This window comes from Geotrypetes seraphini, chromosome 2 (genome assembly GCF_902459505.1).
Source record: "Geotrypetes seraphini chromosome 2, aGeoSer1.1, whole genome shotgun sequence".
Lineage (NCBI taxonomy): Eukaryota > Metazoa > Chordata > Amphibia > Gymnophiona > Dermophiidae > Geotrypetes > Geotrypetes seraphini.
Window position 1 is genome coordinate 61689380 of NC_047085.1, and position 24899 is coordinate 61714278.

A 24899-nucleotide genomic window follows, 5' to 3' on the forward strand; every position below is an offset into this window, starting at 1 on the left:
ATTGTACTGAATGAATAATAGGATTTATCTTCTTCTTTTCTTCTTTTTCTTGTCTTCTTTATGGCACACATGGAGGGGGGGGTAGTGAAAATAATTTTACATAACATGTTATAATATGGTATACAATATGTATAAGGTGATTGGAAAGTACTTGAAGGGTGGGGGGTGGGAGAGGGGATAAAAAAAATTTGTTCAGAATATTATGTAATAGATATAAAAGTGATATTGTGTATTCATTAGTTGTAACTCAATATTTTGTACACTTCATGTAAAATATGAAAATGAATAAAGAATTATTAAAAAAAAAAAAAATTGTGTTCTTACATATTGCAGAGCAGAACAGAATGCTATTTTGTTGGCAGGAAGGTTCCCTGTGCTCCCTTTGTGTGTATGCTTTGTTCCTATGATATTTGTTTGCTTTTGGACTCAACTGTAGGTGGATCTCTGCTCCTTAGCTAAGTGGGAGGAGCAGAGAAAAAAGTTTGTGGTTTTCTGCAAGACTCATAAGAACATAAGACTAGCCTTACTGGGTCAGACCAATGGTCCATCAAGCCCAGTAGCACGTTCTCACGGTGGCCAATGCAGGTCACTAGTACATGGCCAAAACCTAAGGAGTAGCAATATTCCATGCTACTGATACAGGGCAAGCAGTGGCTTCCCCCATGTCTTTCTCAATAGCAGACTATGGACTTTTCCAAGTCTTGGCATAAGTGGCCATAGTAAAAGGCTTCTTGTTTCTGTTTGTGCTTCCTCCTTTCCCTGTCATTTCTCACTGTATAGGTTTTACCTCCTCTCCTATTTCATTACCTATCTCCTTCCTTCTCTTCCTGTTTTCCTTCCATTTTCATCCCCATGTTGTCTCAGTTTCCTTTCCCACTATCATTTTTGCTCTCCTTCCTCTCTTTCTCTAAGGAGGCTTGAATTTTCATTGCTCCCTTCACCTGCCCCCTCCAGCTACATAGCAGTAGAAAGGACAGCATAGGCCCAAAAATAAAGTGATGAAAAGATTTCCTATTTCTTTTAAGTTTAAACTTTTTATGAATCATTTTGAAAAACACTAAAGCAGGTTGATATATAATATGATGTATGTTAATGGGGAATATGTATTATATTAATTGGGCCTCATTTTCTTTAGAATTATGAAGAAACCCTCCTCACTGCAAGCAGCAGCAGTAGAATAAAAAAATAGCATCTCTCTGGCTCCCAAGATACATTCTGAAATAGGAGGAACAATATCCTGAAGTTGCAGATTGGGTTTCCCCTTCCATTTTTTAAAAAGTGATAGCAGAAACCCAGATCCACAAGCTACTCCCAGATATGAAGGAAAGTTGCGTTTTAGGTGAGCAAAATCAAGATACCTTGAGTGGCATAGCCAGACAACCAATTTTGGGTGGGCCTGAGCTTGAAGTGGGTAGGCAGAAAGTTTTCTCTGCACCGCCCTATTCCCACCTCTAAATATAAATACTTTAGCAAATGGGGATCCCCAGGCTCTGTCAGCTGAAGACTTTCTCTGAAGGTGGTCAGAACCACTGTTCCCTCTAAGCTGAGCAGGAGTCCTCCACCCACAGTCTCACCAATAGAGGGTGCTGTTTTACTGTCACATTTTTCAATTGTGAGGGACATGCAAGTTCTGCAGGACTCCAGGGAACATACCTGTCCTTAGCGACTGAAAATATCCCACCCCGTGAGAACTCCCTTTTACCAAGTTTGGCAAGCAGCAGCAATGTCCCTAAGCCACTAATGATGATACCCTAAGCATGCTTAGTTGCCAGTGGCTCAAGGATCCCGTCACCAACTTCAGAGCTTGGTAGAAGGGAGTTCTGGCCGTCTTTGGAGAAGGTCCTCAGCTGTAGATGCTTGGGGATCCCTACCAGCAAGGGTCAGGACCGATGTTAGGCCTGCTAGGGCCTAGGTCAGAAAATAAAGGAGGGTTCTCCTCCCCAATCCCATCTCCTTCCTGCCTTCCCTCTGATTTTCCCACCTGCCATTACTACCACACCAACAGAACTTCACCAAATACAGAGGAAAGAATAAAAAATGAGGAATATAAATATTTTGATAAAAATTGAACTGGGAACCCTAAGACGTTAAACTTAACATATACTGCAACACTGGAGACAAAAACAGAAAAGCATTTCCTTTTCTATTAAACACAATACAAAGACATTTGCCATGCACATTTCCCAAAGCTAACATATTCTACATAAGAACAGCTATCCTGCCTTATCCCTTCCCTCCTGCCCTCTCCCCCATGGTAAAGCTTATCTCCCTCTCTCATCCCTCCCTCCTATTGTCCAGCATCCCTCTGTCACTCCCTTCTGCTCCTGAATCCAACAGCTCCCTCTTTCTCCCATCTCCACCTGCTGTGTATCTCTCCCTTTCTCTCATACATCCCCATGTCCAACATCTCTCTTTCTATCTTCCTCCCGTGCACCCTAGGTCCAATATCTCTCTTCGTCTTCCCCATGTAGCATTCTCTCCCTTTCTCTGTCATGTCCAACATTTCTGCCTCTCTCCCACTCCCTTGTGCCCTGGGTCAATCATCTCTCCCTTCCTCCATAATGTCTAACATTTCTCACTCTCTCCGCATGCATCATCTATCCATCCCTATGCTCAACACTTCTCTCTCCCCCTCCTCTCCCTTATGTAACATTTTCCTTTTCTTACATCTCTCCACCCCTTTGCAGCATATCTCCCTTCTTCCCCTTCACCCCATATCTAACAATCATCTTACCCTTTCATCCCACATGCAGCATCTTTCTTTCCTTCCCTCTCCTATCCCACTTGCAATTAACTGTCCATCAATGGTTCAATGGCAGCAACTATTACACACTCACAGCTACTAATCTGGAAGCCTCTCCTCTGCTGTGTCCTGTACCAGCAGAAACAAGAAATTGTGATAGAGGGGGCAGAACATGGCAGAGGAGAGGCTTCCAGGTTAGCAGTAGGGAGTGTGTAGCAATTTCTGCTTCTGATCCAATGAAATGATAGAGAGAAGGGAAGGAGATGCAGGGACTGTGAGAGTCCAGCCTGCTCCCACAATGCCAGTCTTGTCCAAGTCTTCTGCTACTGGGTGGGTGGGCCTGAGCCCAAACTGGGTGGGTCAGGCCTATCCATGGCTACGTCCCTGATACCTTGCATCCCCAAGGAACAATGCAGGCAGCAAAAGTTGCAGGAGCGAGAAGAAAGAGTATGCTTCACCTCTGCTACCTCACATCATATTAGCAGTATTCTAGAGATTGACTGTGGATTTTCCTCTTCCCGCCCTAACAAAACAGTGCAATTCCCTACCAGAATGAGGTGAGAAGAGGATTCCTGACTACTTTTCTAAATTTCAAACATGCCAACAGTCACGTTGCAATTTTAAAGACTGTACTAGCCTTCAATTTCAGCTAGTGAAAACCAACCAGGCTAGTCAAATGTTAGCCTGTTGGTGGATCTTTATTTGATCAGTAAAGATCTAGTTTGGTCTTAGAAGTCTGGAGATTCTTGGCCTAGCTGAAATATTTCCTCATAGGCAGCTCCTCAGAAACCACGAACATTTTAGCAGTCTGCATGGTAGAAAGCACAGTTACTTACCGTAACAGGTGTTATCCAGGGACAGCAGGCAGATATTCTTGACTGATGGGTGACGGCACCGACGGAGCCCCGGTACGGACAATTCTAGAGTGATCTCACTCTAAGAACTTTAGAAAGTTCTAGCTCGGCCGCACCGCGCACGCGCGAGTGCCTTCCCGCCCGACAGAGGCGCGCGGTCCCTCAGTTAGTATAAGCCAGCTAAGAAGCCAACCCGGGGAGGTGGGTGGGACGCAAGAATATCTGCCTGCTGTACCTGGATAACACCTGTTACGGTAAGTAACTGTGCTTTATCCCAGGACAAGCAGGCAGCATATTCTTGACTGATGGGTGACCTCCAAGCTAACAAAAAGAGGGATGGAGGGAAGGTTGGCCATTAGGAAAACAAATTTTGTAAAACAGATTGGCCGAAGTGACCATCCCTTCTGGAGAATGCATCCAGACAATAATGAGATGTAAAAGTGTGAACTGAGGACCAAGTAGCAGCCTTGCAGATTTCCTCAATAGGAGTGGAACGGAGGAAAGCTACAGATGCTGCCATTGCTCTGACTTTATGGGCTGTGACGGAACCTTCCAGTGTCAGTCCGGTCTGAGCATAACAGAATGAAATGCACGCTGCTAGCCAATTAGACAACGTACGTTTAGAAACGGGGCGTCCCAAATTATTCGGATCAAAGGACAGAAAAAGTTGGGGAACTGATCTGTGGGGTTTCGTACGCTCCAGATAGTAAGCAAGAGCCCTTTTACAATCCAAAGTATGCAGAGCTTGTTCCCCAGAATGAGAATGAGGTTTTGGAAAGAAAACAGGGAGAACAATGGATTGGTTGAGATGAAATTCAGAAACAACCTTAGGGAGAAACTTTGGATGTGTACGCAGAACTACCTTGTCATGGTGAAAAACCGTAAAAGGTGGATCTGCAACCAGTGCATGAAGCTCACTGACTCTCCTGGCAGAGGTAAGAGCAATAAGGAAAAGTACCTTCCAAGTGAGAAACTTGAAAGGAGAGGTAGCCAAAGGTTCAAATGGAGGCTTCATTAAAGCGGAAAGAACCACATTGAGATCCCAGATAACTGGAGGGGCTTTAAGAGGTGGTTTCACATTGAAAAGCCCACGCATGAACCTGGACACCAGGGGATGAGCTGAAAGAAGTTTTCCATGGACTGGCTCATGAAAAGCTGCAATGGCACTGAGGTGGACTCTGATGGAAGAGGACTTAAGGCCAGAGTCAGACAAAGAAAGTAAATAATCCAACAACGTCTCCACTGCTAGGGAAGTGGGATCAAGATGATGAAGAAGACACCAGGAAGAAAATCTCGTCCACTTTTGATGGTAACATTGCAGAGTGGCTGGTTTCCTGGAGGCATCCAGAATGGAACGAACGGGCTGAGACAAAAGAGTATCAGTCGAAGTCAGCCCGAGAGATACCAAGCTGTCAGGTGTAGAGACTGGAGGTTGGGATGTAGAAGGGTTTCCTGCTGTTGCGTAAGCAGAGATGGAAACAGAGGAAGAAGAAAGGGTTCCCTGGAACTGAGTTGAAGTAGAAGGGAGAACCAATGTTGCCTGGGCCATCTCGGAGCAATCAGAATCATGGTGGCTCGTTCCCTCTGGAGCTTGAACAAGGTTCTCAACATGAGAGGCAGAGGAGGGAAGGCATACAGGAATAGATCCGACCAGTCGAGGAGAAAAGCATCCGCTGCCAGACGGTGCGGAGAGTAAAGTCTGGAGCAGAATAGGGGCAGCTGATGATTGTGAGGAGCTGCAAAGAGGTCTATCTGAGGAGTGCCCCATTGAGTGAAGATAGACTGCAGAGTTACAGGATCGAGTGTCCACTCGTGAGGTTGGAGAATTCTGCTGAGTTTGTCCGCTAAAGAATTCTGTGCCCCCTGAATGTATATAGCTTTCAGGAAGAGATGGTGATCTATGGCCCAAGTCCAGATCTTTTGGGCTTCCTGGCATAAAAGGCGAGAGCCTGTCCCACCCTGTTTGTTGATGTAGTACATCGCAACCTGATTGTCTGTGCACAACAGAAGGACCTGAGGAAAGAGAAGATGTTGGAAGGCCTTGAGGGCATAAAACATCGCTCTGAGTTCCAGGAAATTGATTTGATGCTTCTTTTCCTGGGCTGTCCAAAGACCTTGAGTCTGGAACTCGTTCAAGTGAGCTCCCCATGCATACAGAGAGGCGTCGGTGGTGATGACTAGTTGATGAGGAGGTTGATGGAACAGAAGACCTCTGGATAGATTTGAGGATACCAACCACCATTGAAGAGACCGACGAAGAGATGATGTCACAGATATGTGTCGTGAGCAAGGATCCGTCGCTTGGGACCACTGAGTAGCAAGGGTCCATTGAGGAGTGCGCAGGTGAAGACGTGCGTGAGGTGTGACATGAACTGTGGATGCCATGTGCCCCAAAAGTACCATCATGTGTCTGGCTGAGATGGAAGGTAGTGAAAGCACCTGCTGACATAGAGACTGATGGGTCTGAAGACGATTGGATGGTAGGAAAGCTCTCATTAGGAGTGTATCCAGGATCGCTCCAATGAATTGAAGTCTTTGAGTGGGGATGAGATGAGATTTGGGTAGATTGATCTCGAACCCCAGAATTCGTAGAAACTGGATGGTTTGGTTGGTGGCCAGGAGAACTGCTTGAGCGGATGTGGCTTTGATCAACCAGTCGTCCAGGTAAGGAAATACATGAAGGTGGTGAGAGCGTAGAAATGCCGCTACCACAATGAGACATTTGGTGAATACCCTTGGAGAAGAGGCTAGACCGAAGGGTAGCACCTTGTATTGGTAATGACAATGATTGATCATGAATCGGAGATATGGTCTTGAGGTTACATTGATCGGTATGTGAGTGTAAGCCTCTTTGAGATCGAGGGAGCATAGCCAGTCGTTTTGATTTAGAAGAGGATAAAGGATGGCTAAAGAAAGCATTTTGAATTTTTCCTTTACCAGATGTTTGTTGAGATCGCGAAGATCTAAAATTGGTCTGAGATCTCCTGTTTTTTTGGGGACTAGGAAATAACGGGAGTAGAATCCCTGCCCTTTTTGATTTAGAGGAACCTCTTCTATAGCGTTCAGAAGGAGTAGGGATTGGACTTCCTGAATAAGGAGGGCAGATTGATGACTGTGCAAAGCAGACTCTTTTGGCAGGCTTTGAGGTGGAATAGTCTGAAAGTTGAGAGAGTAGCCGTGGCGGATGATGTTGAGGACCCATTGGTCCGAAGTGATTACTTCCCACCGGCTGAGGAACAGAGAAAGTCGACCTCCTATAGGCTGAGGCAGGAGAGCAGGAATAGGGATACTGGCTATACTGTGGAGAATGAAGTCAAAAGGGCTGTGACTTCTGCTGAGGAGGTTGTTTCACAGATTGTTGCTGCTGCTGCTGTCTGGGAGGCTGACGTTGTTGTTGCCTCTGACGCCTGGGTTGCTGAGCAGTGGCAGGTAATGGACGAGCTGTGAAGCGGCGTTGGTAGGCCGACTGCTGTCTATATGGTTTTGGTGGAGGAGGCTTCTTTTTATTTTTAAGCAGGGTATCCCAGCGCGTCTCATGAGCAGAGAGCTTTTGTGTGGTTGAGTCCATGGAATCCCCAAAGAGCTCATCCCCTAGGCACGGGGCGTTGGCTAACCGATCTTGATGGTTAACATCAAGCTCGGATACCCGAAGCCAGGCCAAACGGCGCATAGCCACCGACATTGCTGTCGCTCTGGATGTAAGTTCAAAGGTGTCATATATGGATCTAACCATAAACTTACGTAGTTGGAAAAGAGACGACAAGCAGGTATGAAATGATTGATGCTTTCGTGAAGGAAGATACTTTTCGAAAGAAGCCATGGTGGTAAGGAGATGCTTTAAATAAAAAGAGAAATGAAAAGCATAATTACTAGCCCTATTTGCTAACATAGCATTTTGGTAGAGCCTCTTACCAAATTTATCCATGGCCCTTCCTTCTCTGCCAGGAGGGACAGATGCATATACACTGGCTCCTGAAGTCTTTTTAAGGGTGGATTCGACAAATAAGGATTCGTGTGGAAGTTGAGGTTTGTCGAATCCAGGAATGGGAATTACCTTATATAGAGAATCCAGTTTACGTGGGGCCCCTGGGACAGTTAAAGGAGTCTCTAAATTCTTATAGAAAGTTTCCCTCAAAATGTCATGAAGGGGAAGTTTCAAAAATTCCTTTGGAGGCTGGTCAAAATCAAGAGCATCCAAAAAAGCTTTAGACTTTTTGGATTCAGCCTCCAAAGGAATGGACAAGGATTCACACATCTCTTTCAAAAAACAGGAGAAAGAGGAAGTGACCTGTTTGGAGGATGGGTCAGGGACAGCCGAATCCTCCTCCTCTGAGGAACATTCGCCCTCAGAAAGAAAGGGTTCCTCTGAGTCTCCCCACAGATCAGGGTCCCTGACATGGGAAAAATGGTCCCGAGACTCAGGTGTCGACGTTTGTAAGTGTCGGGTCTTGCGCACCGACTTACCCGACCTCATCGATACCGAGTCAGGAGATGTTATCGGTCGCACCGGTGCCGAAGTCTGTACCGATTGATGGTGAGCTCTCGGCTCCGGTGCAAGGACTGGCATCGATACCGATGAGGTTAGGTGATGCGGCACCGAAACAGTGGAAGCGGGTAACACGGGTTCCACAATCGGTATCGACACGGGTTGTTCCACAACCGGTACCGATAGCTCGGTGCGGGCCGGCACCGGAAGGTTCGGTGTCATGATAGCAGGAAGGAGCCGTTCTAATTGCTCCTTAAGCTGCGCCTGAAGGATGGCCGTAATGCGGTCATCAAGGGATGGCACCGGTACCGCTTTTTTCTTCTGCGGTACCTGCGGTGCCGCTCGACGCCCCGGAGATGAGGAGCCCGATGTCGAGGGACTCACCTCTATAGGGGCGGAGCGCTTCCGCTGGCGTCTTACAGGCGGCAGGATTGGACTCACTGCACTCGAGGCCGGGAGACGTTCCAGCGGGGAAGGCTTCTTAGCCGGCTTACCTGACTGTTGAGACGCCGGTGTGGAATCACGCGGCGTCGAAGACGAGGGTACCGACTGAATCGGTGCCGAAGCCGGAGTCGAAGGAACGGGGTCGGACATCTCGGCACCGAACAGTAATCGCTGCTGTATTTGGCGATTTTTTAAAGTCCGTTTTTTTAGAGTAGCACAGCGGGTGCAAGTAGAGGCCTGATGCTCAGGACCCAAACACTGTAAGCACCAGTTGTGTGGGTCCGTGAGAGATATAGGCCTAGCACACCGCTGGCACTTTTTAAAACCCGGTTGAGGGGGCATGAAAGGAAAAACGGCTTCCGCCAAATCGAAGGCCGAGGCTTCGATGGTGGCAGAAGGCCCCGCCGGGGAAAATCAAATTAAGAAAAAGAAAAGAAAATTTTTTTTTTTTTTACAAAAAAGAAAAAAGAAACCAAATAAGGCCAATTAGCCAAAAGTTTACGCGAGCGGGAAGGCAATAGAAAAAAAGTTTCAACAGCCGTTGAAAAAAACGCGTCTTCTTAGCTCCGCGGAAACTAAGAAACTGAGGGACCGCGCGCCTCTGTCGGGCGGGAAGGCACTCGCGCGTGCGCGGTGCGGCCGAGCTAGAACTTTCTAAAGTTCTTAGAGTGAGATCACTCTAGAATTGTCCGTACCGGGGCTCCGTCGGTGCCGTCACCCATCAGTCAAGAATATGCTGCCTGCTTGTCCTGGGATAATAATCAGTATAATGATGAATAGGTCATGCACATGGTTTTGAGATAAGGTACAATATTGTTGTATAGTGCTAAACATGACTAATGATAGCTAAATCCCAAGACGGCATTAAATACCTCCTTAAAAGATATGAGGCTATCTCACTGCTGATATTCAGTGGCACTAGACTGGGCAGTGCTGCTGAATATCGGCACTGACTGGCCCCTAAAAATGTAGGCTGGTCAGCATAGGGCCAGGGGGCGGTGCTGGCAAAAAGCTAGGGCTTATGTGGGCTCCAGGTTAGCGACAGGAAGCATGTAGCAATTGCTACTGCTGCTGACCTGTTGAAGCGATAGAAAGAAGGGAGGGAGATACAGGGACTGCAGGAGTCCAGCCTGCTTCCCCCAACGCTGGTCTGAATAGTGGGAGCTAAATCAGCTGGTGAAGATAAGTGTTTAAAAAAAACCTGATTGTTGCCGGCTGAATATCAAAGCAGGCTTCTAAAATATCCAGCTGTTGTGCTATTGAAACACTCTTCAAAAAATTAAAAGTAAATTTCTCCTGTTTCAGTTGTATGCAAACTGTACCTCCCAATGTGAAACAGATTAACATGGCCGCTAGACCACTATAGGTTTACATGCAATAGCTATACAGAAACTTCTTAGGTTACCTGTAAAACCTTTCCTTGTGAGGACTCTTCAAAGGACAAGAGCTGCTGGTAAAGAGGCTCCAGCGTTTTTCTTGCTACCTTGGTTTTCTTTTTGGCTATGCAGACTCCATTCTCTAAAAGATATACCTTCACATAAGGTGCTAAGAGAAGGTGGGAGGAAGAGAGAACAGTTAGCTAAAAGGATAAAACTGTGTGCCAGAACATTTAATATAATATTCCTCCATTTAATATAATATTTTGTTTAAAATATACAGCTACAATACATACTGGAGGAAATCTTCAAAGGCTTAGGAATATTATACAAGGGTAAACAGAATAACTTTAAATCAGCAATGTATGGTATGTGAAAGCCCATTTTAGATAGGATGTGTAGAGACTGAAATTAAGATTTTGCAATTGGGATGTATGCAATTCTGTCAGTCAGAACATCCACATTTCTCTCACAGTTTCATTAAAAAGCTGTCTGCCAAATTGTGGAGCATTTTGTAAAATGTGAATAAGGACACTGGCAAATATACGTGTATTTACTGCCGCATACAACAGGACCAACAATTTTATAAAGCAACGCTAAGAGAAAAAGAGCATCATCTTGCGGCATCTTCAACATATAATTGCTGTCAATTATACCATGAAGTGCCACGTTTTAGCGCTTTTGAGTATAATTGCAGACAATTATACATAGACGAGCCATATTATAGAAAACCACATGTATAATTATCACCCATTATGGATAAAGGTTTTGAAAGGCACCAAGCTTGAGCAACAAGGAGTAGATATTGTTCAAATGAAAGAGAATTTAGGGAAACAGTAGACAAAACTCTCCGAAATTGAACAAACAAACTTTGCTTTATTAAAAGAAAGGAAAATGGAGAGTTTTGAAAATCAGCTGAGGAAGAATAATTAGAGACTTTTGAATTTTCCTAAATTTCCAGTCATCTCTCCCATGGAGATGGTTAGGAAATATTTTAGGGAAATATTGTGTATCCCACCGAATAATTTACCTCTGATTGTAAGAGTTAATTACTTGCAGTTAAAAAGTACTGTGAAGGCTTCTACTCCTATTGAAAATCAAGGAGATAAAAAGGGAGAATTAGATTTAACAACCTTTCTAGAGAGTTCACTGGAGGTGGTAACTGAGAGAAGAACTCTACACAAGGGGGCACCCGCTCAAACTCAGAGGAGGGAAATTTAATGGTGACACCAGGAAGTATTTCTTCACAGAAAGGGTAGTAGATCACTGGACAAGCTTCCAGTGCAGGTGATAAAGGCCGCCAGCGTGCTTGACTTTAAGAATAAATGGGACATCCATGTGGGATCCCTAAGAGGGTCAAGTTAAGGAACTAGGTCACTAGCACTCAGACTTAATGGGGTGGGTCATTAGAGTAGGCAGACTTGATGGGCTATAGCCCTTTTCTGCCGTCATCTTTCTATGTTTCTATGTTTCTACTAGTTACTTTAGCTTAGGAAAATGACCGTGATTATGTTATATTTCCGTCATTTGAATGACCAGTTTTTTGGGGCCAAAATTAGTTTATTTCCTGATATGGCTAAAAAGTCCCAGAAGCGGAGGAAGGAGTTCTTGGCATTAAGGCCAAGAGTCCTGGCTTTGGGTGGAATATTTCAGTTAAAATTTCCTGTAAAATGTTTTATTACTTATCAAAATAAGAGTTACTTATTTTTTTTAACCCAAACAGCAGTTAGAATTTATTGAATTGAGAGAAGGAAGAGCAATTGTGGCCGATAATATTTAGCTTGCTATACCAGCAGTAGGTAACACAGAGTTATGCCACTTCTTAGTATTTTGTATTACTTTATTTGAATTATTTCTTGTTGATCCCCTCTAATATTGTGGACTAAATATCTAACAATTGTTTTTTTCCTGATTTTATGATTTCATTATTATGTTATATTGATCTACTCAAGTTGTATGTATTTCGCTTGATTGAAATTTGAAAATTGCATAAAATAAATAAAAAATTAAAAAAAAATAGTTTCAAAAGGCAAATTTTAAAGTTTTTTATATTGAATAAAGTATCAGGAAATGAATCAAAATTGCTCCCACAATCATTAGTTTCAAGTCCTAGATGAAGCAAACACTTTGTACATTCCTTGCAGGAGACACAGAAGCTGATAGAAATCTGTGCAACTATACATATATTTTCTTTATACAATGAGAATCTACGTATATGTTTTCAGTCTGCACATATCACACCCCCCCTTGAAAATCTCTGCATCCTGATGCATCTACACATGTAAACAACGACATCCTGAGATCGCTATTTAGCTGTGTAAGCAAACTAAAGGTGGAAATACTACTAATCGAAAATACCTTTTATATTCAACATGTGTTTTTGCTTCCATTATTTATTTGTTTCTTTAATAATAATAATAACTTTATTTTTGTATACCGCAAATACCACAAGCAGTTCAGAGCGGTTTACAGAGGAAGAGACTGTACACAGACAGCGATGTCACAGAAAATATTTTCAAATTACATTGGTAAGTCGGGAGGGTTAGGTATATCTGGAAGAATAACATGGATACAACAAGTATTTCGGAGGCACAACAAGGCGGGAAGGAGTCGACAGCAAAAATCTGATATGATCATTGATTTCATTGGGGGGGAATAGATATATCAAGTCCACCAAGTGCCTCTCCACTGTGTTCTTTTTAGAAGCTTTGATGTATTTCTGCAAAGAATCTTGGAAATTTGCAAAAGTACAGTATATAAAGCAAAATGAAGAAAACCTTATGACTCACATAAGAGTCCTCTTATAACATTATCCCATGGGTTGTGTAAAAATATATGCAGTGACATGGAATATATCTGTAGATTATAAAGTATGCAACCATGTTTACTTTACCCACGTGGTTTTTAGCTTCGATTTCTACAGGTTCTCTGAAACTATCTTATGAGAACACATGAAGTGGCATTTTAGAAAGGATGTTCAACTCAAAATAAAGATGCAGGTTGGTTCAACGTTCGTAGTGCTAGTATTTTAGAACTGGATCTGCCAACACTGAGCCTGGAGGAATAAAATCTGTAAGAGAGACTATGATGGAAGAGAAAGAGAAGCTGGAATCCCTCTGGATAAAGATTCCCAGACACAACGGTGCTGACACAAAGATTTGCCTTTACTACCGACCACCAGGACAGAGGGAGGAGACAGACTCGGAAATGATAGAGGAAATTAAACACGAATGTAGGACAGGTAATGTCGTAATCTCGGGGGATTTCAATTTCCCGGGGATAGACTGGGACCTGGGAACCTTTAACTTTGGCAAGGAGGCAAAGTTCCTGGAAGTGTTAGGGGACTGCTTCCTGGAACAATTGGTGGGAGAGTCGACAAAAGGAAGCGTCACCTTGGACTTGGTCCTAAATGGCATTACGGGACCGGCAAAGGAAGTAGAAGTCACGGTCCCGCTGGGAACGAGCGATCACAACATGATCAACTTCAAACTCGATGTTGGGAAGGGGAAAGGTACCAAAACCTCAACCAAGACTTTAAACTTTAAAAGGGGAAGATACGATAGCATGAGAGCCATGGTGAAACAACGGATCAAGAAAAAGATGGGCAAAGTCAAAACGGTAGAACAGGCATGGTACCTACTGAAAAATACTATCACGGAAGCACAAAGCCTCTACATTCTGCAGATGTCCAAAGCAAAGAAAACTAAAGGCAAAAGAGAGCCGGCGTGGCTCACTAAAAGGGGAAGGAAGCCATAAAAGAAAAGAAGGACGAAAACAACCGATGCTTGGAACAAACACAAAGATGATCAGAAGAAATGTCACAGGGCGGTGAGGGATGCCAAAAAGGACTATGAGGAGAAAATAGCGCATGAGGCCAAAAACTTCAAGCCCTTCTTTAGGTACGTAAAAGGGAGGAAACCCGCAAAAGAGGCGGTGGGACCACTGGACGACCAGGGAAGAAAAGGGTACATCAAGGAAGACAAACAAATTGCAGACAGACTAAATTCCTTCTTTGCGTCTGTCTTTACAAAGGAGGACACCGCAACCATTCCAGAAGCAGTAAAGTGTTCAAAGGAGTAACAGAGGACAGCCTCACCACAGTAGAGGTGGACTTGGACCAGATTTACCGCCAGATCGACAAACTCAAAAGTGACAAATCTCCTGGACCAGACGGAATTCATCCGAGAGTCTTGAAAGAGCTGAAAGTGGAAATCGGAGAACTATTGCAAAAACTTGCCAACCTGTCAATCAAAACAGGACAGATACTGGACAACTGGAAGATAGCGAACGTCACGCCGATATTTTAAAAAGGATCGAGAGGAGTGCCAGGCAACTATAGACCTGTGAGTCTCACGTCAGTCCCTGGGAAGATGGTTGAGGCGCTGATCAAGGATAGCATAATCAGGCACTTAGACACACACGACCTGATGAGAGCCAGCCAACATGGATTCAGGAAAGGGAAGTCGTGTTTGACGAACCTACTTCAATTTTTTGAAACAGTGAACAGACAAATTGATAATGGAGAACCGGTGGATATTATATACTTGGATTTTCAGAAAGCATTCAACAAGGTTCCACATGTAAGACTTCTCAGGAAGCTGCAAGGCCAAGGAATAGAAGGAGATATGGATAGACAAATGGCTGGAGAACAGAAGGCAGAGAGTGGGCATAAATGGGAAGTTCTCAGACTGAGAGAAGGTGACTAGTGGTGTACCCCAGGGCTCGGTACTTGGGCCCATCTTATTTAATATTTTCATCAATGACCTAGAGATGGAACATCCAGTGAGATCATCAAGTTTGCAGATGACACAAAGCTATGCCGGGCAATCAAATCGCAGAAGGACAGTGAGGAACTCCAGAGCGACTTGAGTCGATTGGAGAAATGGGCAGATAAATGGCAGATGAAGTTTAATGTGGAAAAATGCAAAGTGATGCACTTAGGCACAAAGAATAAGGAATACAAGTATAGTATGTCAGGTGCAACTCTGGGAAAAACCGAACAGGAAAAGGACCTGGGTATACTAATTGATAGGAACCTGAAACCGTCGCTGCAATGTGTGGTGGTGGCGAAGAAAGCAAATAAAATGTTAGGCATGATAAAGAAGGGAATCACGAGTAGATAGGAGAAAGTAATAATGCCGCTTTATAGAGCGATGATCAGATCACACTTGGAATACTGCGTCCAATATTGGTCTCCATACCTAAAGAAGGATATAAAACTGCTGGAGAGCGTGCAGAGACGAGCAACAAAGCTCATGAAAGGTATGGAGAACCTGGATTACAAAGAACGACTTAAGAGACTGGGGTTGTTCTCCTTTGAGAAGAGGAGACTGCGAGGGGATCTGATCGAGACTTTCAAAATACTGAAAGGAATTGACAAAATAGAGCAGGAAAAACAGTTATTTATAATGTCCAATGTGGCAAGGACTGAAGTTGAGAGGGGACCGGTCCAGGACAAATATCAGGAGGTTCTGTTTCACGCAGCGAATGGTGGACACCTGGAATGCTCTCCCAGAAGAGGTAATTGCGGAATCCACCGTTCTAGGATTTAAGGGTAAGCAAGATGTACATCTCCTTATGAGTGGCATAGAGTGATACGGGTAAGGGTAAACTAGATGCACATCTCCTTATGAGAAGCACAGAGTGATATGGGGACTAAAACTATGCCAGGGTACATCTGGCGGGGCCTCCGCGTGTGCGGATCGCCGGACTTGATGGACCTAAGGTCTGATCCGGAGATGGCAATTCTTATGTTCTTATGACAACCATGTGCTGGTTACATCCAGTATAACAACCGTTTTTCAAACAGAAACATCCAAATTATGAATGAGGTAAAACAAGGGACATGGGTGTCATTATGGCAGTATAGGAAGCTTAATGTTAGAAAATGCCACATGGACATTCCTGTGGTATGGAGAAACAGCCTAATCGTTACAGCAGCAGGCTGAGAACCCAGGAATCCGGGTTCAAATCCCACTGCAGTTCTTTGTGAATTATTATTATTATTTTAATTTTGAGCCTTTTAGGGGTGTATAAGAATGCCCATAGTTCCTGAAGCTGTCTCAGAGTCTGGAATCTCTTGCCACTGGGGAATTAAGAGGGTAACCTCCCATAACTTTGCCAGTGGACAGCTGCCCAATTGACTTACCCTTCTGTATCCTGGACATGCTAGGTGTCAGGTCTAAATATCAATGTCCATCTTTTTAGAAACAGACATCTCTTCCTCTACTGAAATCAGGGTTGGCCAGCTATATTTTGGCCGCTCTCTTATCCTGCCCAAAACATGCCCAGATCATACTCCCTTACCATAGGGACTTACTAGTTTTATACATCTGTATCTCAGCGTTATAAAATTGGGATTTGGATGCCCATGCAATATCAATATCTAAATGATGGTTTTCAGACTTCAAAAACATGAATAGAACTTCTAAAATTAGGACCATAAAAACCTATATTGTCTTTATAAAATTGCTCAAAACTATATTTCCCATCCCATCCCGTTATAAAATTAGCCTCTCACGAGGGCAATTGAAAATGGTGGCACAGTTTTTAAATGGATGTGTATAAGAATATATTAAATAGTTTCTTGTACAAGGAGCAAAAGCTCTTGAATTTTTTTTTATTATACTATTGGGTTTATAAGATGAAATGAAATTTATTTCCCTTAGAATTTTATTTGATTACTAACATGTTACTGTATGTGTCTCCATTCCTACCTGGCAGTGTCTTTGAGCCTGGTTTTGTAACAAGGCCACGAGCTCGGATTACTTCAACTTCCAATTGTCCTTTCTTGTCAATCATTCCAACCTGGATGTCTCCTAAAAGAAACAATAAAAAGAGATATACATACTCAAAACATAGGGTAAATTATTATCATTTTTCAATCATATAGCAAGCTTACAATACAATATTGGAGTAAATAAAAAATGTTAAACTAATATAGAGGCAAAAACAAAAAACCAAAAGTTGCCGAAGTCTTAAATATAAACTCAACAAAATCGGCAAAAATATGGGGAGAGGAGGATACACAATGTTCCAGCACAATGTATAACTATAAATGTATATGAAAATTCAACACATGAAATGTCCAACTTATCTGTGTTTCTCTAAGGTAAGTCCGTAATATGCCCCTCTAAGTTAAGTCCGTAATAATTTTATTGAACACTAGCTGATGCCCCGGCGTTGCACGGGTATTTAATTATAGCAATAACACTGTAAATGGATTCAAATAAAGATACTTTATAGTGGTGAATGAAATTATTTTTTAACAGCTTTATAAAAAGTACTATATTCAAATTATAATGTGAAATATTTGACAAAATGATTACAATACAACTAACACAAAACTTGATTATAAACAACATTTTTAGTTTCACCTCCAGGAGCAAGAACATATAAATTCTTGGGTGAACCCACCCTTGAGCAAGCAACATAGAGTTGTCCATGGGAAAACCAGGGGGACCCTAAATCCACTCCACAGTATGTAATAGTCTGTCCCTGTGATTTGTTGATTGTGATAGAGAATGCAAGTCTCACTGGAATTTGCAATCTCTTAAACTGAAAAGGAAGATCTGTTGGAATAAGTGGCATCCAAAAGTTTCAGTATTGATTTAAACAACTCAATATGTGGAAACTCAGGTTGAAAAGAAACTCCATGCAGTTTTTTCCCGGTTCAGAATGGAACCTGTGTTCCTAGTTCAGCATATGTGAGTACTCATGTAATGTAATAACATTATGAACTGGGGTGCATGAAGGAAACAGTTACAAACACAGTTAGAACATACAAACTCTATATGTATGGTGTCCGTGGTAGAATAGAAAAGATGTCCCTAGTGGTTATAGTGTCATATAAAGTGTTTTATAGTTGGAATTACTGTGAGAATGGCAGCTTTTTACATCCTTTCCATTGACATGAATGGGTGAAATATGATTTTCTGTTTGTAGCTCCGCCCACGTGTGCAGGTGGGCCGCGAGACCCCCAGAACATATCACCCCAGGTAGTGAGGGATCTGCATACCAAGTTTCGTTCAAATCGGTCAAGCCGTTTTTGAATTACTGTGAGAATGGCAGCTTTTTACAATTTTTCCATTGACATGAATGGGTGAAATCTGATGTTCTGTTTGTAGCTCCGCCCACGTGTGCAGGTGGGCCGCGAGACCCCCAGAACATATCACCCCAGGTAGTTGGAATTACTGTGAGAATGGCAGCTTTTTACATTTTTTCCATTGACATGAATGGGTGAAATCTGATTTTATGTTTGTAGCTCCGCCCACGTGTGCAGGTGGGCCGCGAGACCCCCAGAACATATCACCCCAGGTAGTGAGGGATCTGCATACCAAGTTTCGTTCAAATCGGTCAAGCAGTTTTTAAATTACTGTGAGAATGGCAGCTTTTTACATTTTTTCCATTGACATGAATGGGTGAAATCTGATTTTCTGTTTGTAGCTCCGGCCACGTGTGCAGGTGGGCCGCGAGACCCCTAGAACATATCACCCCAGGTAGTGAGGGATCTGCATAGCAAGTTTCGTTCAAATCGGTCAAGCCGTTTTTGAATTACTGTGAGAATGGCAGCTTTTTACATTTTTTCCATTGACATGAATGGGTGAAATCTGATTTTCTGTTTGTAGCTCCGCCCATGTGTGCAGGTGGGCTGCGAGACCCCCAGAACATATCACCCCAGGTAGTGAGGGATCTGCATACCAAGTTTCGTTCAAATCGGTCAAGCAGTTTTTAAATTACTGTGAGAATGGCAGCTTTTTACATTTTTTCCATTGACATGACTGGGTGAAATCAGATGTTCTGTTTGTAGCTCCGCCCACGTGTGCAAGTGGGCCGCGAGACCCCCAGAACATATCACACCAGGTAGTGAGGGATCTGCATACCAAGTATCGTTCAAATCGGTCAAGCCGTTTTTAAATTACTGTGAGAATGGCAGCTTTTTACATTTTTTCCATTGACATGAATGGGTGAAATCTGATGTTCTGTTTGTAGCTCCGCCCACGTGTGCAAGTGGGCCGCGAGACCCCCAGAACATATCACCCCAGGTAGTGAGGGATCTGCATACCAAGTTTCGTTCAAATCGGTCAAGCCGTTTTTGCGTGATCGCGGCACATACACACACACACATACTTACACACCTCTGATTTTATATATATAGATATACTATTGAATTTTGAGGACTCATTTGTAAAAGAGGGAGATGAATGAATGATGAATTTTACACACACACACAAACATCCTATATAATAAAACCCAAAGCGCACATGCGCACTTAGGATTTCGTGTTCCCTGCCGCTGTGGTGTGTGATCCGTGGCAGCCAACCCAGCGGCAGGGAACATTCTGGCCCCTCCCCTCCTCCCGCCCTCACTCACCCTGGAAGCCAGGCAAGCTCTCTCCCTGCCCACGTCCTCGGCAGGGAACACACCTCGGCCCTCATTCGCCGCTGCCGCTGCTGATTCTCCTATAAAGAGCAGCCTCCGATGGTGGCCGGCTTTAGCGAACCTCGCAGGCCGCTCTCCAACTCAGTAGCACGTTCCCTCTTACGCGATCCCGTGCATCAGAAGGAACGTGCTACCGAGGCTGGAGAGCGGCCTGCGAGGTTCACTAAAGCCGGCCACCATCGCAGGCTGTTCTTTACAGGAGGATCAGCAGCAGCAGCGGCGGCGGCAGCAGCGGCGAGTGAGGGCCGGGGTGTGTTCCTTACCGAGGACGCGGGCAGGGAGAGAGCTTGCCTGGCTTCCAGGGTGAGTGAGGGCGGGAGGAGGGGAGTGGCCAGAATGTTCCCTGTGAGAGGAGCCGCCGCCGGCACTTTTAAAACTTGAAACAAAAACCTTCGGCCGCAGCAGGCCAGCCTGCGGGAAGGGAAGGGGGAGGGGCCGAACGGAGCAGGCCAGATCGCATTAAGAGAAGGGAGGGGCCGAACGGAGCAGGACAGCTCACGGTAAGAGAAGGGAATTGCTTCACAGGGACCTGGAGGAGAAGGGAAGGGAAATACCGCTGCTGCTTCTGCAAAGGAAAGTGAGGGGGGGGGAGAGAAGGGAATTGGGGGTGGGGGAAAATGCTGCTACTAATTCACAGGAACCTGGAGGGGAAGGGAAATACCGCTGCTGCTTCTGCAAAGGAAAGTGGGGGGGGGGGGGGGGAGGAGAGACAGTAAGAAATACAGACAGACAAAGGAGGCCAGGGAGAGAGACTGACAGAAATAAAGACAGACAGGGGACCAGAGAGACAGACAGACAGACAAAGGGTGCCAGGGAGAGAGAGAGAAAAATAGCAGGAGGGAGAGAGACAGAAAGAAAGGAAGAAAGAGACAGGAGCAGGGAGAGAGACATAAATAAAGAAAGACAGACAGGCATATATTCTAGCACCCGTTAATGTAACGGGCTTAAACACTAGTATATATATATATATATTTCATTGTTTTTGATTAAGCTTTTGATTTGCACCTCACATAGTAGAGATATGATGATGTATCGGGCGAACTCACTCAAGCTTAAATAGTCCTCATTAGTGTTGTCAGCCCGGGGGATACTGATTAAGAGTTTGCAAGTGCACTACAGTTCCCTGATACTGAAGTCTCTCACACTTATAGATTTATTAACTAGGCGGTCATTCACAGATACTTTCATTCATTCCCTCTTTACTTAGTATATGGGAAGAGGTGTCCTCCTCTCCCCATATTTTTGCCGATTTTGTTGAGTTTAAAACTAATATAGAAGCATTGTCTAATTTTATCCCCTAACTTTGATCAAATATCTAATAACTATTAAATACACTAGATAAAGTTGACTAACTAAGCAAAAAGGGGATAGATACAATCATTTCAAAACTTTAAGAGTTATTAAACTGACCCCATAAAGACAACGAAACAGATTCAGGAGCAATAATAAAGACTTGTGTTAAAGATCAAATTAAAAACAATGACTCCACAAGTTATTTCTGCTATATTTTAACAACGGTAATACTTAGCACCATACGTGCTGGAAAATATAATAGTGTAAAATTATAAGTAGTGCTCAGTCACCAACCAATTAGTGTCATAAAAATGCCAGCAATGGTTGTATACAAGGGACCATCATAGCACATCAAAGTCCCTTTTGCCGCCCTCCAATTTACATAGTAACATAGTAACATAGTAGATGATGGCAAATAAAGACCCGAATGGTCCATCCAGTCTGCCCAACCTGATTCAATTTAAATTTTTTCTTCTTAGCTATTTCTGGGCAAGAATCCAAAGCTTTACCCTGCACTGTGCTTGGGTTCCAACTGCCAAAATCTCTGTTAAGACTTACTCTAGCCCATCTACACCCTCCCAGCCATTGAAGCCCTCCACAGCCCCTCCTCCACCAAACGGCCATATACAGACACAGACCGTGCAAGTCTGCCCAGTAACTGGCCTAGTTCAATATTTAATCTTATTTTCTGATTCTAGATCCTTTGTGTTCATCCCACGCTTCTTTGAACTCAGTCACAGTTTTACTCTCCACCACCTCTCTCGGGAGCGCATTCCAGGCATCCATCACCCTCTCCGTAAAGTAGAATTTCCTAACATTGCCTTTGAATCTACCACCCCTCAACCTCAAATTATGTCCTCTGGTTTTACCATTTTCCTTTCTCTGAAAAAGATTTTGTTCTACGTTAATACCCTTCAAGTATTTGAACATCTGAATCATATCTCCCCTGTCTCTCCTTTCCTCTAGGGTATACATATTCAGGGCTTCCAGTCTTTCCTCATAAGTCTTCTGGCGCAAGCCTCCTATCATTTTCGTCGCCCTCCTCTGGACCGCCTCAAGTCTTCTTACGTCTTTCGCCAGATACGGTCTCCAAAACTGAACACAATACTCCAAGTGGGACCTTACCAATGACCTGTACAGGGGCATCAACACCTTCTTCCTTCTACTGACTACGCCTCTCTTTATACAGCCCAGCATCCTTCTGGCAGCAGCCACTGCCTTGTCACACTGTTTTTTCACCTTTAGATCTTCAGACACTATCACCCCAAGGTCCCTCTCTCCATCCGTGCATATCAGCTTCTCTCCTCCCAGCATATACGGTTCCTTCCTATTATGAATCCCCAAATGCATTTTAACAACGGTAATACTTAGCACCATACGTGCTGGAAAATATAACAGTGTAAAATTATAAGTAGTGCCCAGTCACCAACCAATTAGTGTCATAAAAATGCCAGCAATGGTTATATACAAGGGACCATCATAGCACATCAAAGTCCCTTTTGCCGCCTTCCAATTTGATCACAAACTCTTACTTTAGAAAAGATAAATCAAATAAGTAAATAATACTTATCTGAAAGCAGTTTAAACTTGCTGGAGGCGGAACACCAATGATAATGATGGACAAATTAAATAAATCCAAACCAAGTGCTGTAACTTGTGTAACCCGAAGGGGGCAATAACACGGCCAGCAGGTTAGCTTGTGCTCCCCTCTTTGAACTGCAGCCAACCTGCTGGCCGTGTATGCCCCCTTCCTGATGACGTCTTGAGCGAAACTCGAGTTGAACGAAGGCCAGTAGATTAAAGAATGCGGGGTTACACAAGTTACAGCACTTGGTTTGGATTTATTTAATTTGTCATGCATTATCGTTGGTGTTCTGCCTCCAGCAAGTTTAAACTGCTTTCAGATAAGTATTATTTACTTATTTGATTTATCTTTTGTAAAGTAAGAGTTTGTGATCAAATTGGAGGGCGGCAAAAGGGACTTTGATGTGCTATGATGGTCCCTTGTATACAACCATTGCTGGCATTTTTATGACACTAATTGGTTGGTGACTGAGCACTACTTATAATTTTATATTTTCCAGCACTTATGGTGCTAAGTATTACCGTTGTTAAAATATAGAAGAAATAACTTGTGGAGTCATTGTTTTTAGTTTGACCCATACAGACAAGTCAAGCTTAAGTATGTATATAAGCATCATCATGATGGGACAAAACTCATTTACAGGAGTATTCCTATAAATGATAGTCATTCCTCACCTCTCATGTAGGTAATGACCAAATATATAATTGACAAAATTAAAATTCAGCCAACTTTAAGGAAAGGTATGTGGTTCTCCAGAGGTTTTAAATTACAATGAACTCAATTCAATCAAAATCTTTTGGACCTCTAGACAAAAGAGGGGATTAAAAAAGAAAAGCATTGTCAGGAAAGTAGATATTAAAGAATATTCAAGAAAATTGTCAATAATTATTTTAAAGCAGCGGAGGGGCATATCCCTGCAGGTACTTGAATGTGAATGCAAGTAGCTGTGGAAGCTCCAGAGTGTGGAATTCCAGCTCCAGTGGAAGTGAAGTCTACACTGAAAGTAAAGAACAATCAGCTCACGCGGTTGCAGATCTTGGTGTACACACGGATCCTCAGTGATTATTTGAAAGCTAAGTATTTTATTGCAAGTATTTGCAATACATGGAATGGAGGTATAAATGTTTAACATTGGTATATGAATGATGATGATGTGAGTCATTAAGTGTTAATCACATGTGAAACGAGTTGCTTCCAAGGTCTGAAAAGTATAACTTCAGTGTGTGAGCACTGGGATATTGCAGTTATATTATATCATACTTTTAGGTCCTCTGTAATCTGAATCCCTTTTTCTATTTACAGTGGTGCCTCACACAACGAACTTAATCCGTTCCAGGAGCAAGTTTGTTATGTGAAACGTTCGTTGTGTGAAACGCGTTTTCCCATAACAATACATGTTAAAAAAAATAATTCGTTCTGTAGCATAAAATATGCTAAGATGACATAAAAAAAGATAAATTTTTGGTTATTATTTTTATTTAGATACATCTAAAAACATAATTGTTTTTTAAAACAACACACATTTTTTAAATTTAAAGACAGACTAAGTAGAGTCTAATTTTACAGTGAGAGGGCAGAGTCTCAGCGGCAAAAACTGGGACTTAACTGTTCATTTTTTTTTTTTTCTACCGTGTTTCCCCGATGATAAGGCAGGGCCATCAAATAAGACAGCCCCCCCTTTTTAGAAAAAAATGTAAAATAAGGCACCCCCCCGCAAATAAGCCACCCACCGATACCTGCGCTTACCCGAATCGGGTGGTACGGTGGGTGACTCCGTGTGGTCCCTGGCACCCCCGACACGATCGGGGCAAGAGGGAGCTCAAGCCCTCTTGCCCCCCCGACTCCCCGACACGATCGGGGCAAGAGGGGGCTCAAGCCCTCTTGCCCCCCCCGACTCCCCGACACGATCGGGGCAAGAGGGAGCTCAAGCCCTCTTGCCCCCCCCGACTCCCCGACACGATCGGGGCAAGAGGGAGCTCAAGCCCTCTTGCCCCCCCGACTCCCCGACACGATCGGGGCAAGAGGGAGCTCAAGCCCTCTTGCCCCCCCGACTCCCCGACACGATCGGGGCAAAAGGGAGCTCAAGCCCTCTTGCCCCCCCGACTCCCCGACACGATCGGGGCAAAAGGGAGCCTAAGCCCTCTTGCCCCGCCGATTCCCCAACTCCCCGACAATATCGGGCCAGGAGGGAGCCCAAGTCCTCCTGGCCACGGCGACCCCCTAACCCCACCCTGCACTACATTACGGGCAGGAGGGATCCCAGGCCCTCCTGCCCTCGACGCAAACCCCCCCTCCCCCCAACGACCGCCCCCCCCCAAGAACCTCCGACCGCCCCCCCAGCCGACCCGCGACCCCCCTGGCCGACCCCCACGACACCCCCAACCCCCTTCCCCGTACCTTTCTGTAGTTGGCCGGACAGACGGGAGCCAAACCCGCCTGTCCGGCAGGCAGCCATCGACGGAATGAGGCCAGATTGGCCCATCCGTCCCAAAGCTCCGCCTACTGGTGGGGCCTAAGGCGCCTGGGCCAATCAGAATAGGCCCGGGAGCCTTAGGTCCCTCCTGGGGGCAGAGCCTGAGGCACATGGTCGGGTTGGGCCCATGTGCCTCAGGCCCCGCCCCCAGGAGGGACCTAAGGCTCCCGGGCCTATTCTGATTGGCCCAGGCGCCTTAGGCCC

At 44.3% G+C, this 24899-nt stretch overlaps 1 protein-coding gene across 3 annotated transcripts in view; it reads right to left on the reverse strand.

Moving 5' to 3' along the window:
• Positions 1 to 24899, reverse strand: part of RIMS2 (regulating synaptic membrane exocytosis 2) — a 1127809-nt gene that overhangs the window by 10550 nt on the left and 1092360 nt on the right. For all 3 annotated transcript variants that reach the window (XM_033933083.1, XM_033933078.1, XM_033933082.1), the window contains 2 exons: positions 16620 to 16721; positions 9933 to 10072 (listed from right to left, as the gene is read on the reverse strand). In XM_033933083.1, coding sequence (XP_033788974.1) covers positions 9933 to 10072; positions 16620 to 16721 — 242 coding nt within the window. The remainder of the gene's footprint in view (positions 1 to 9932; positions 10073 to 16619; positions 16722 to 24899) is intronic.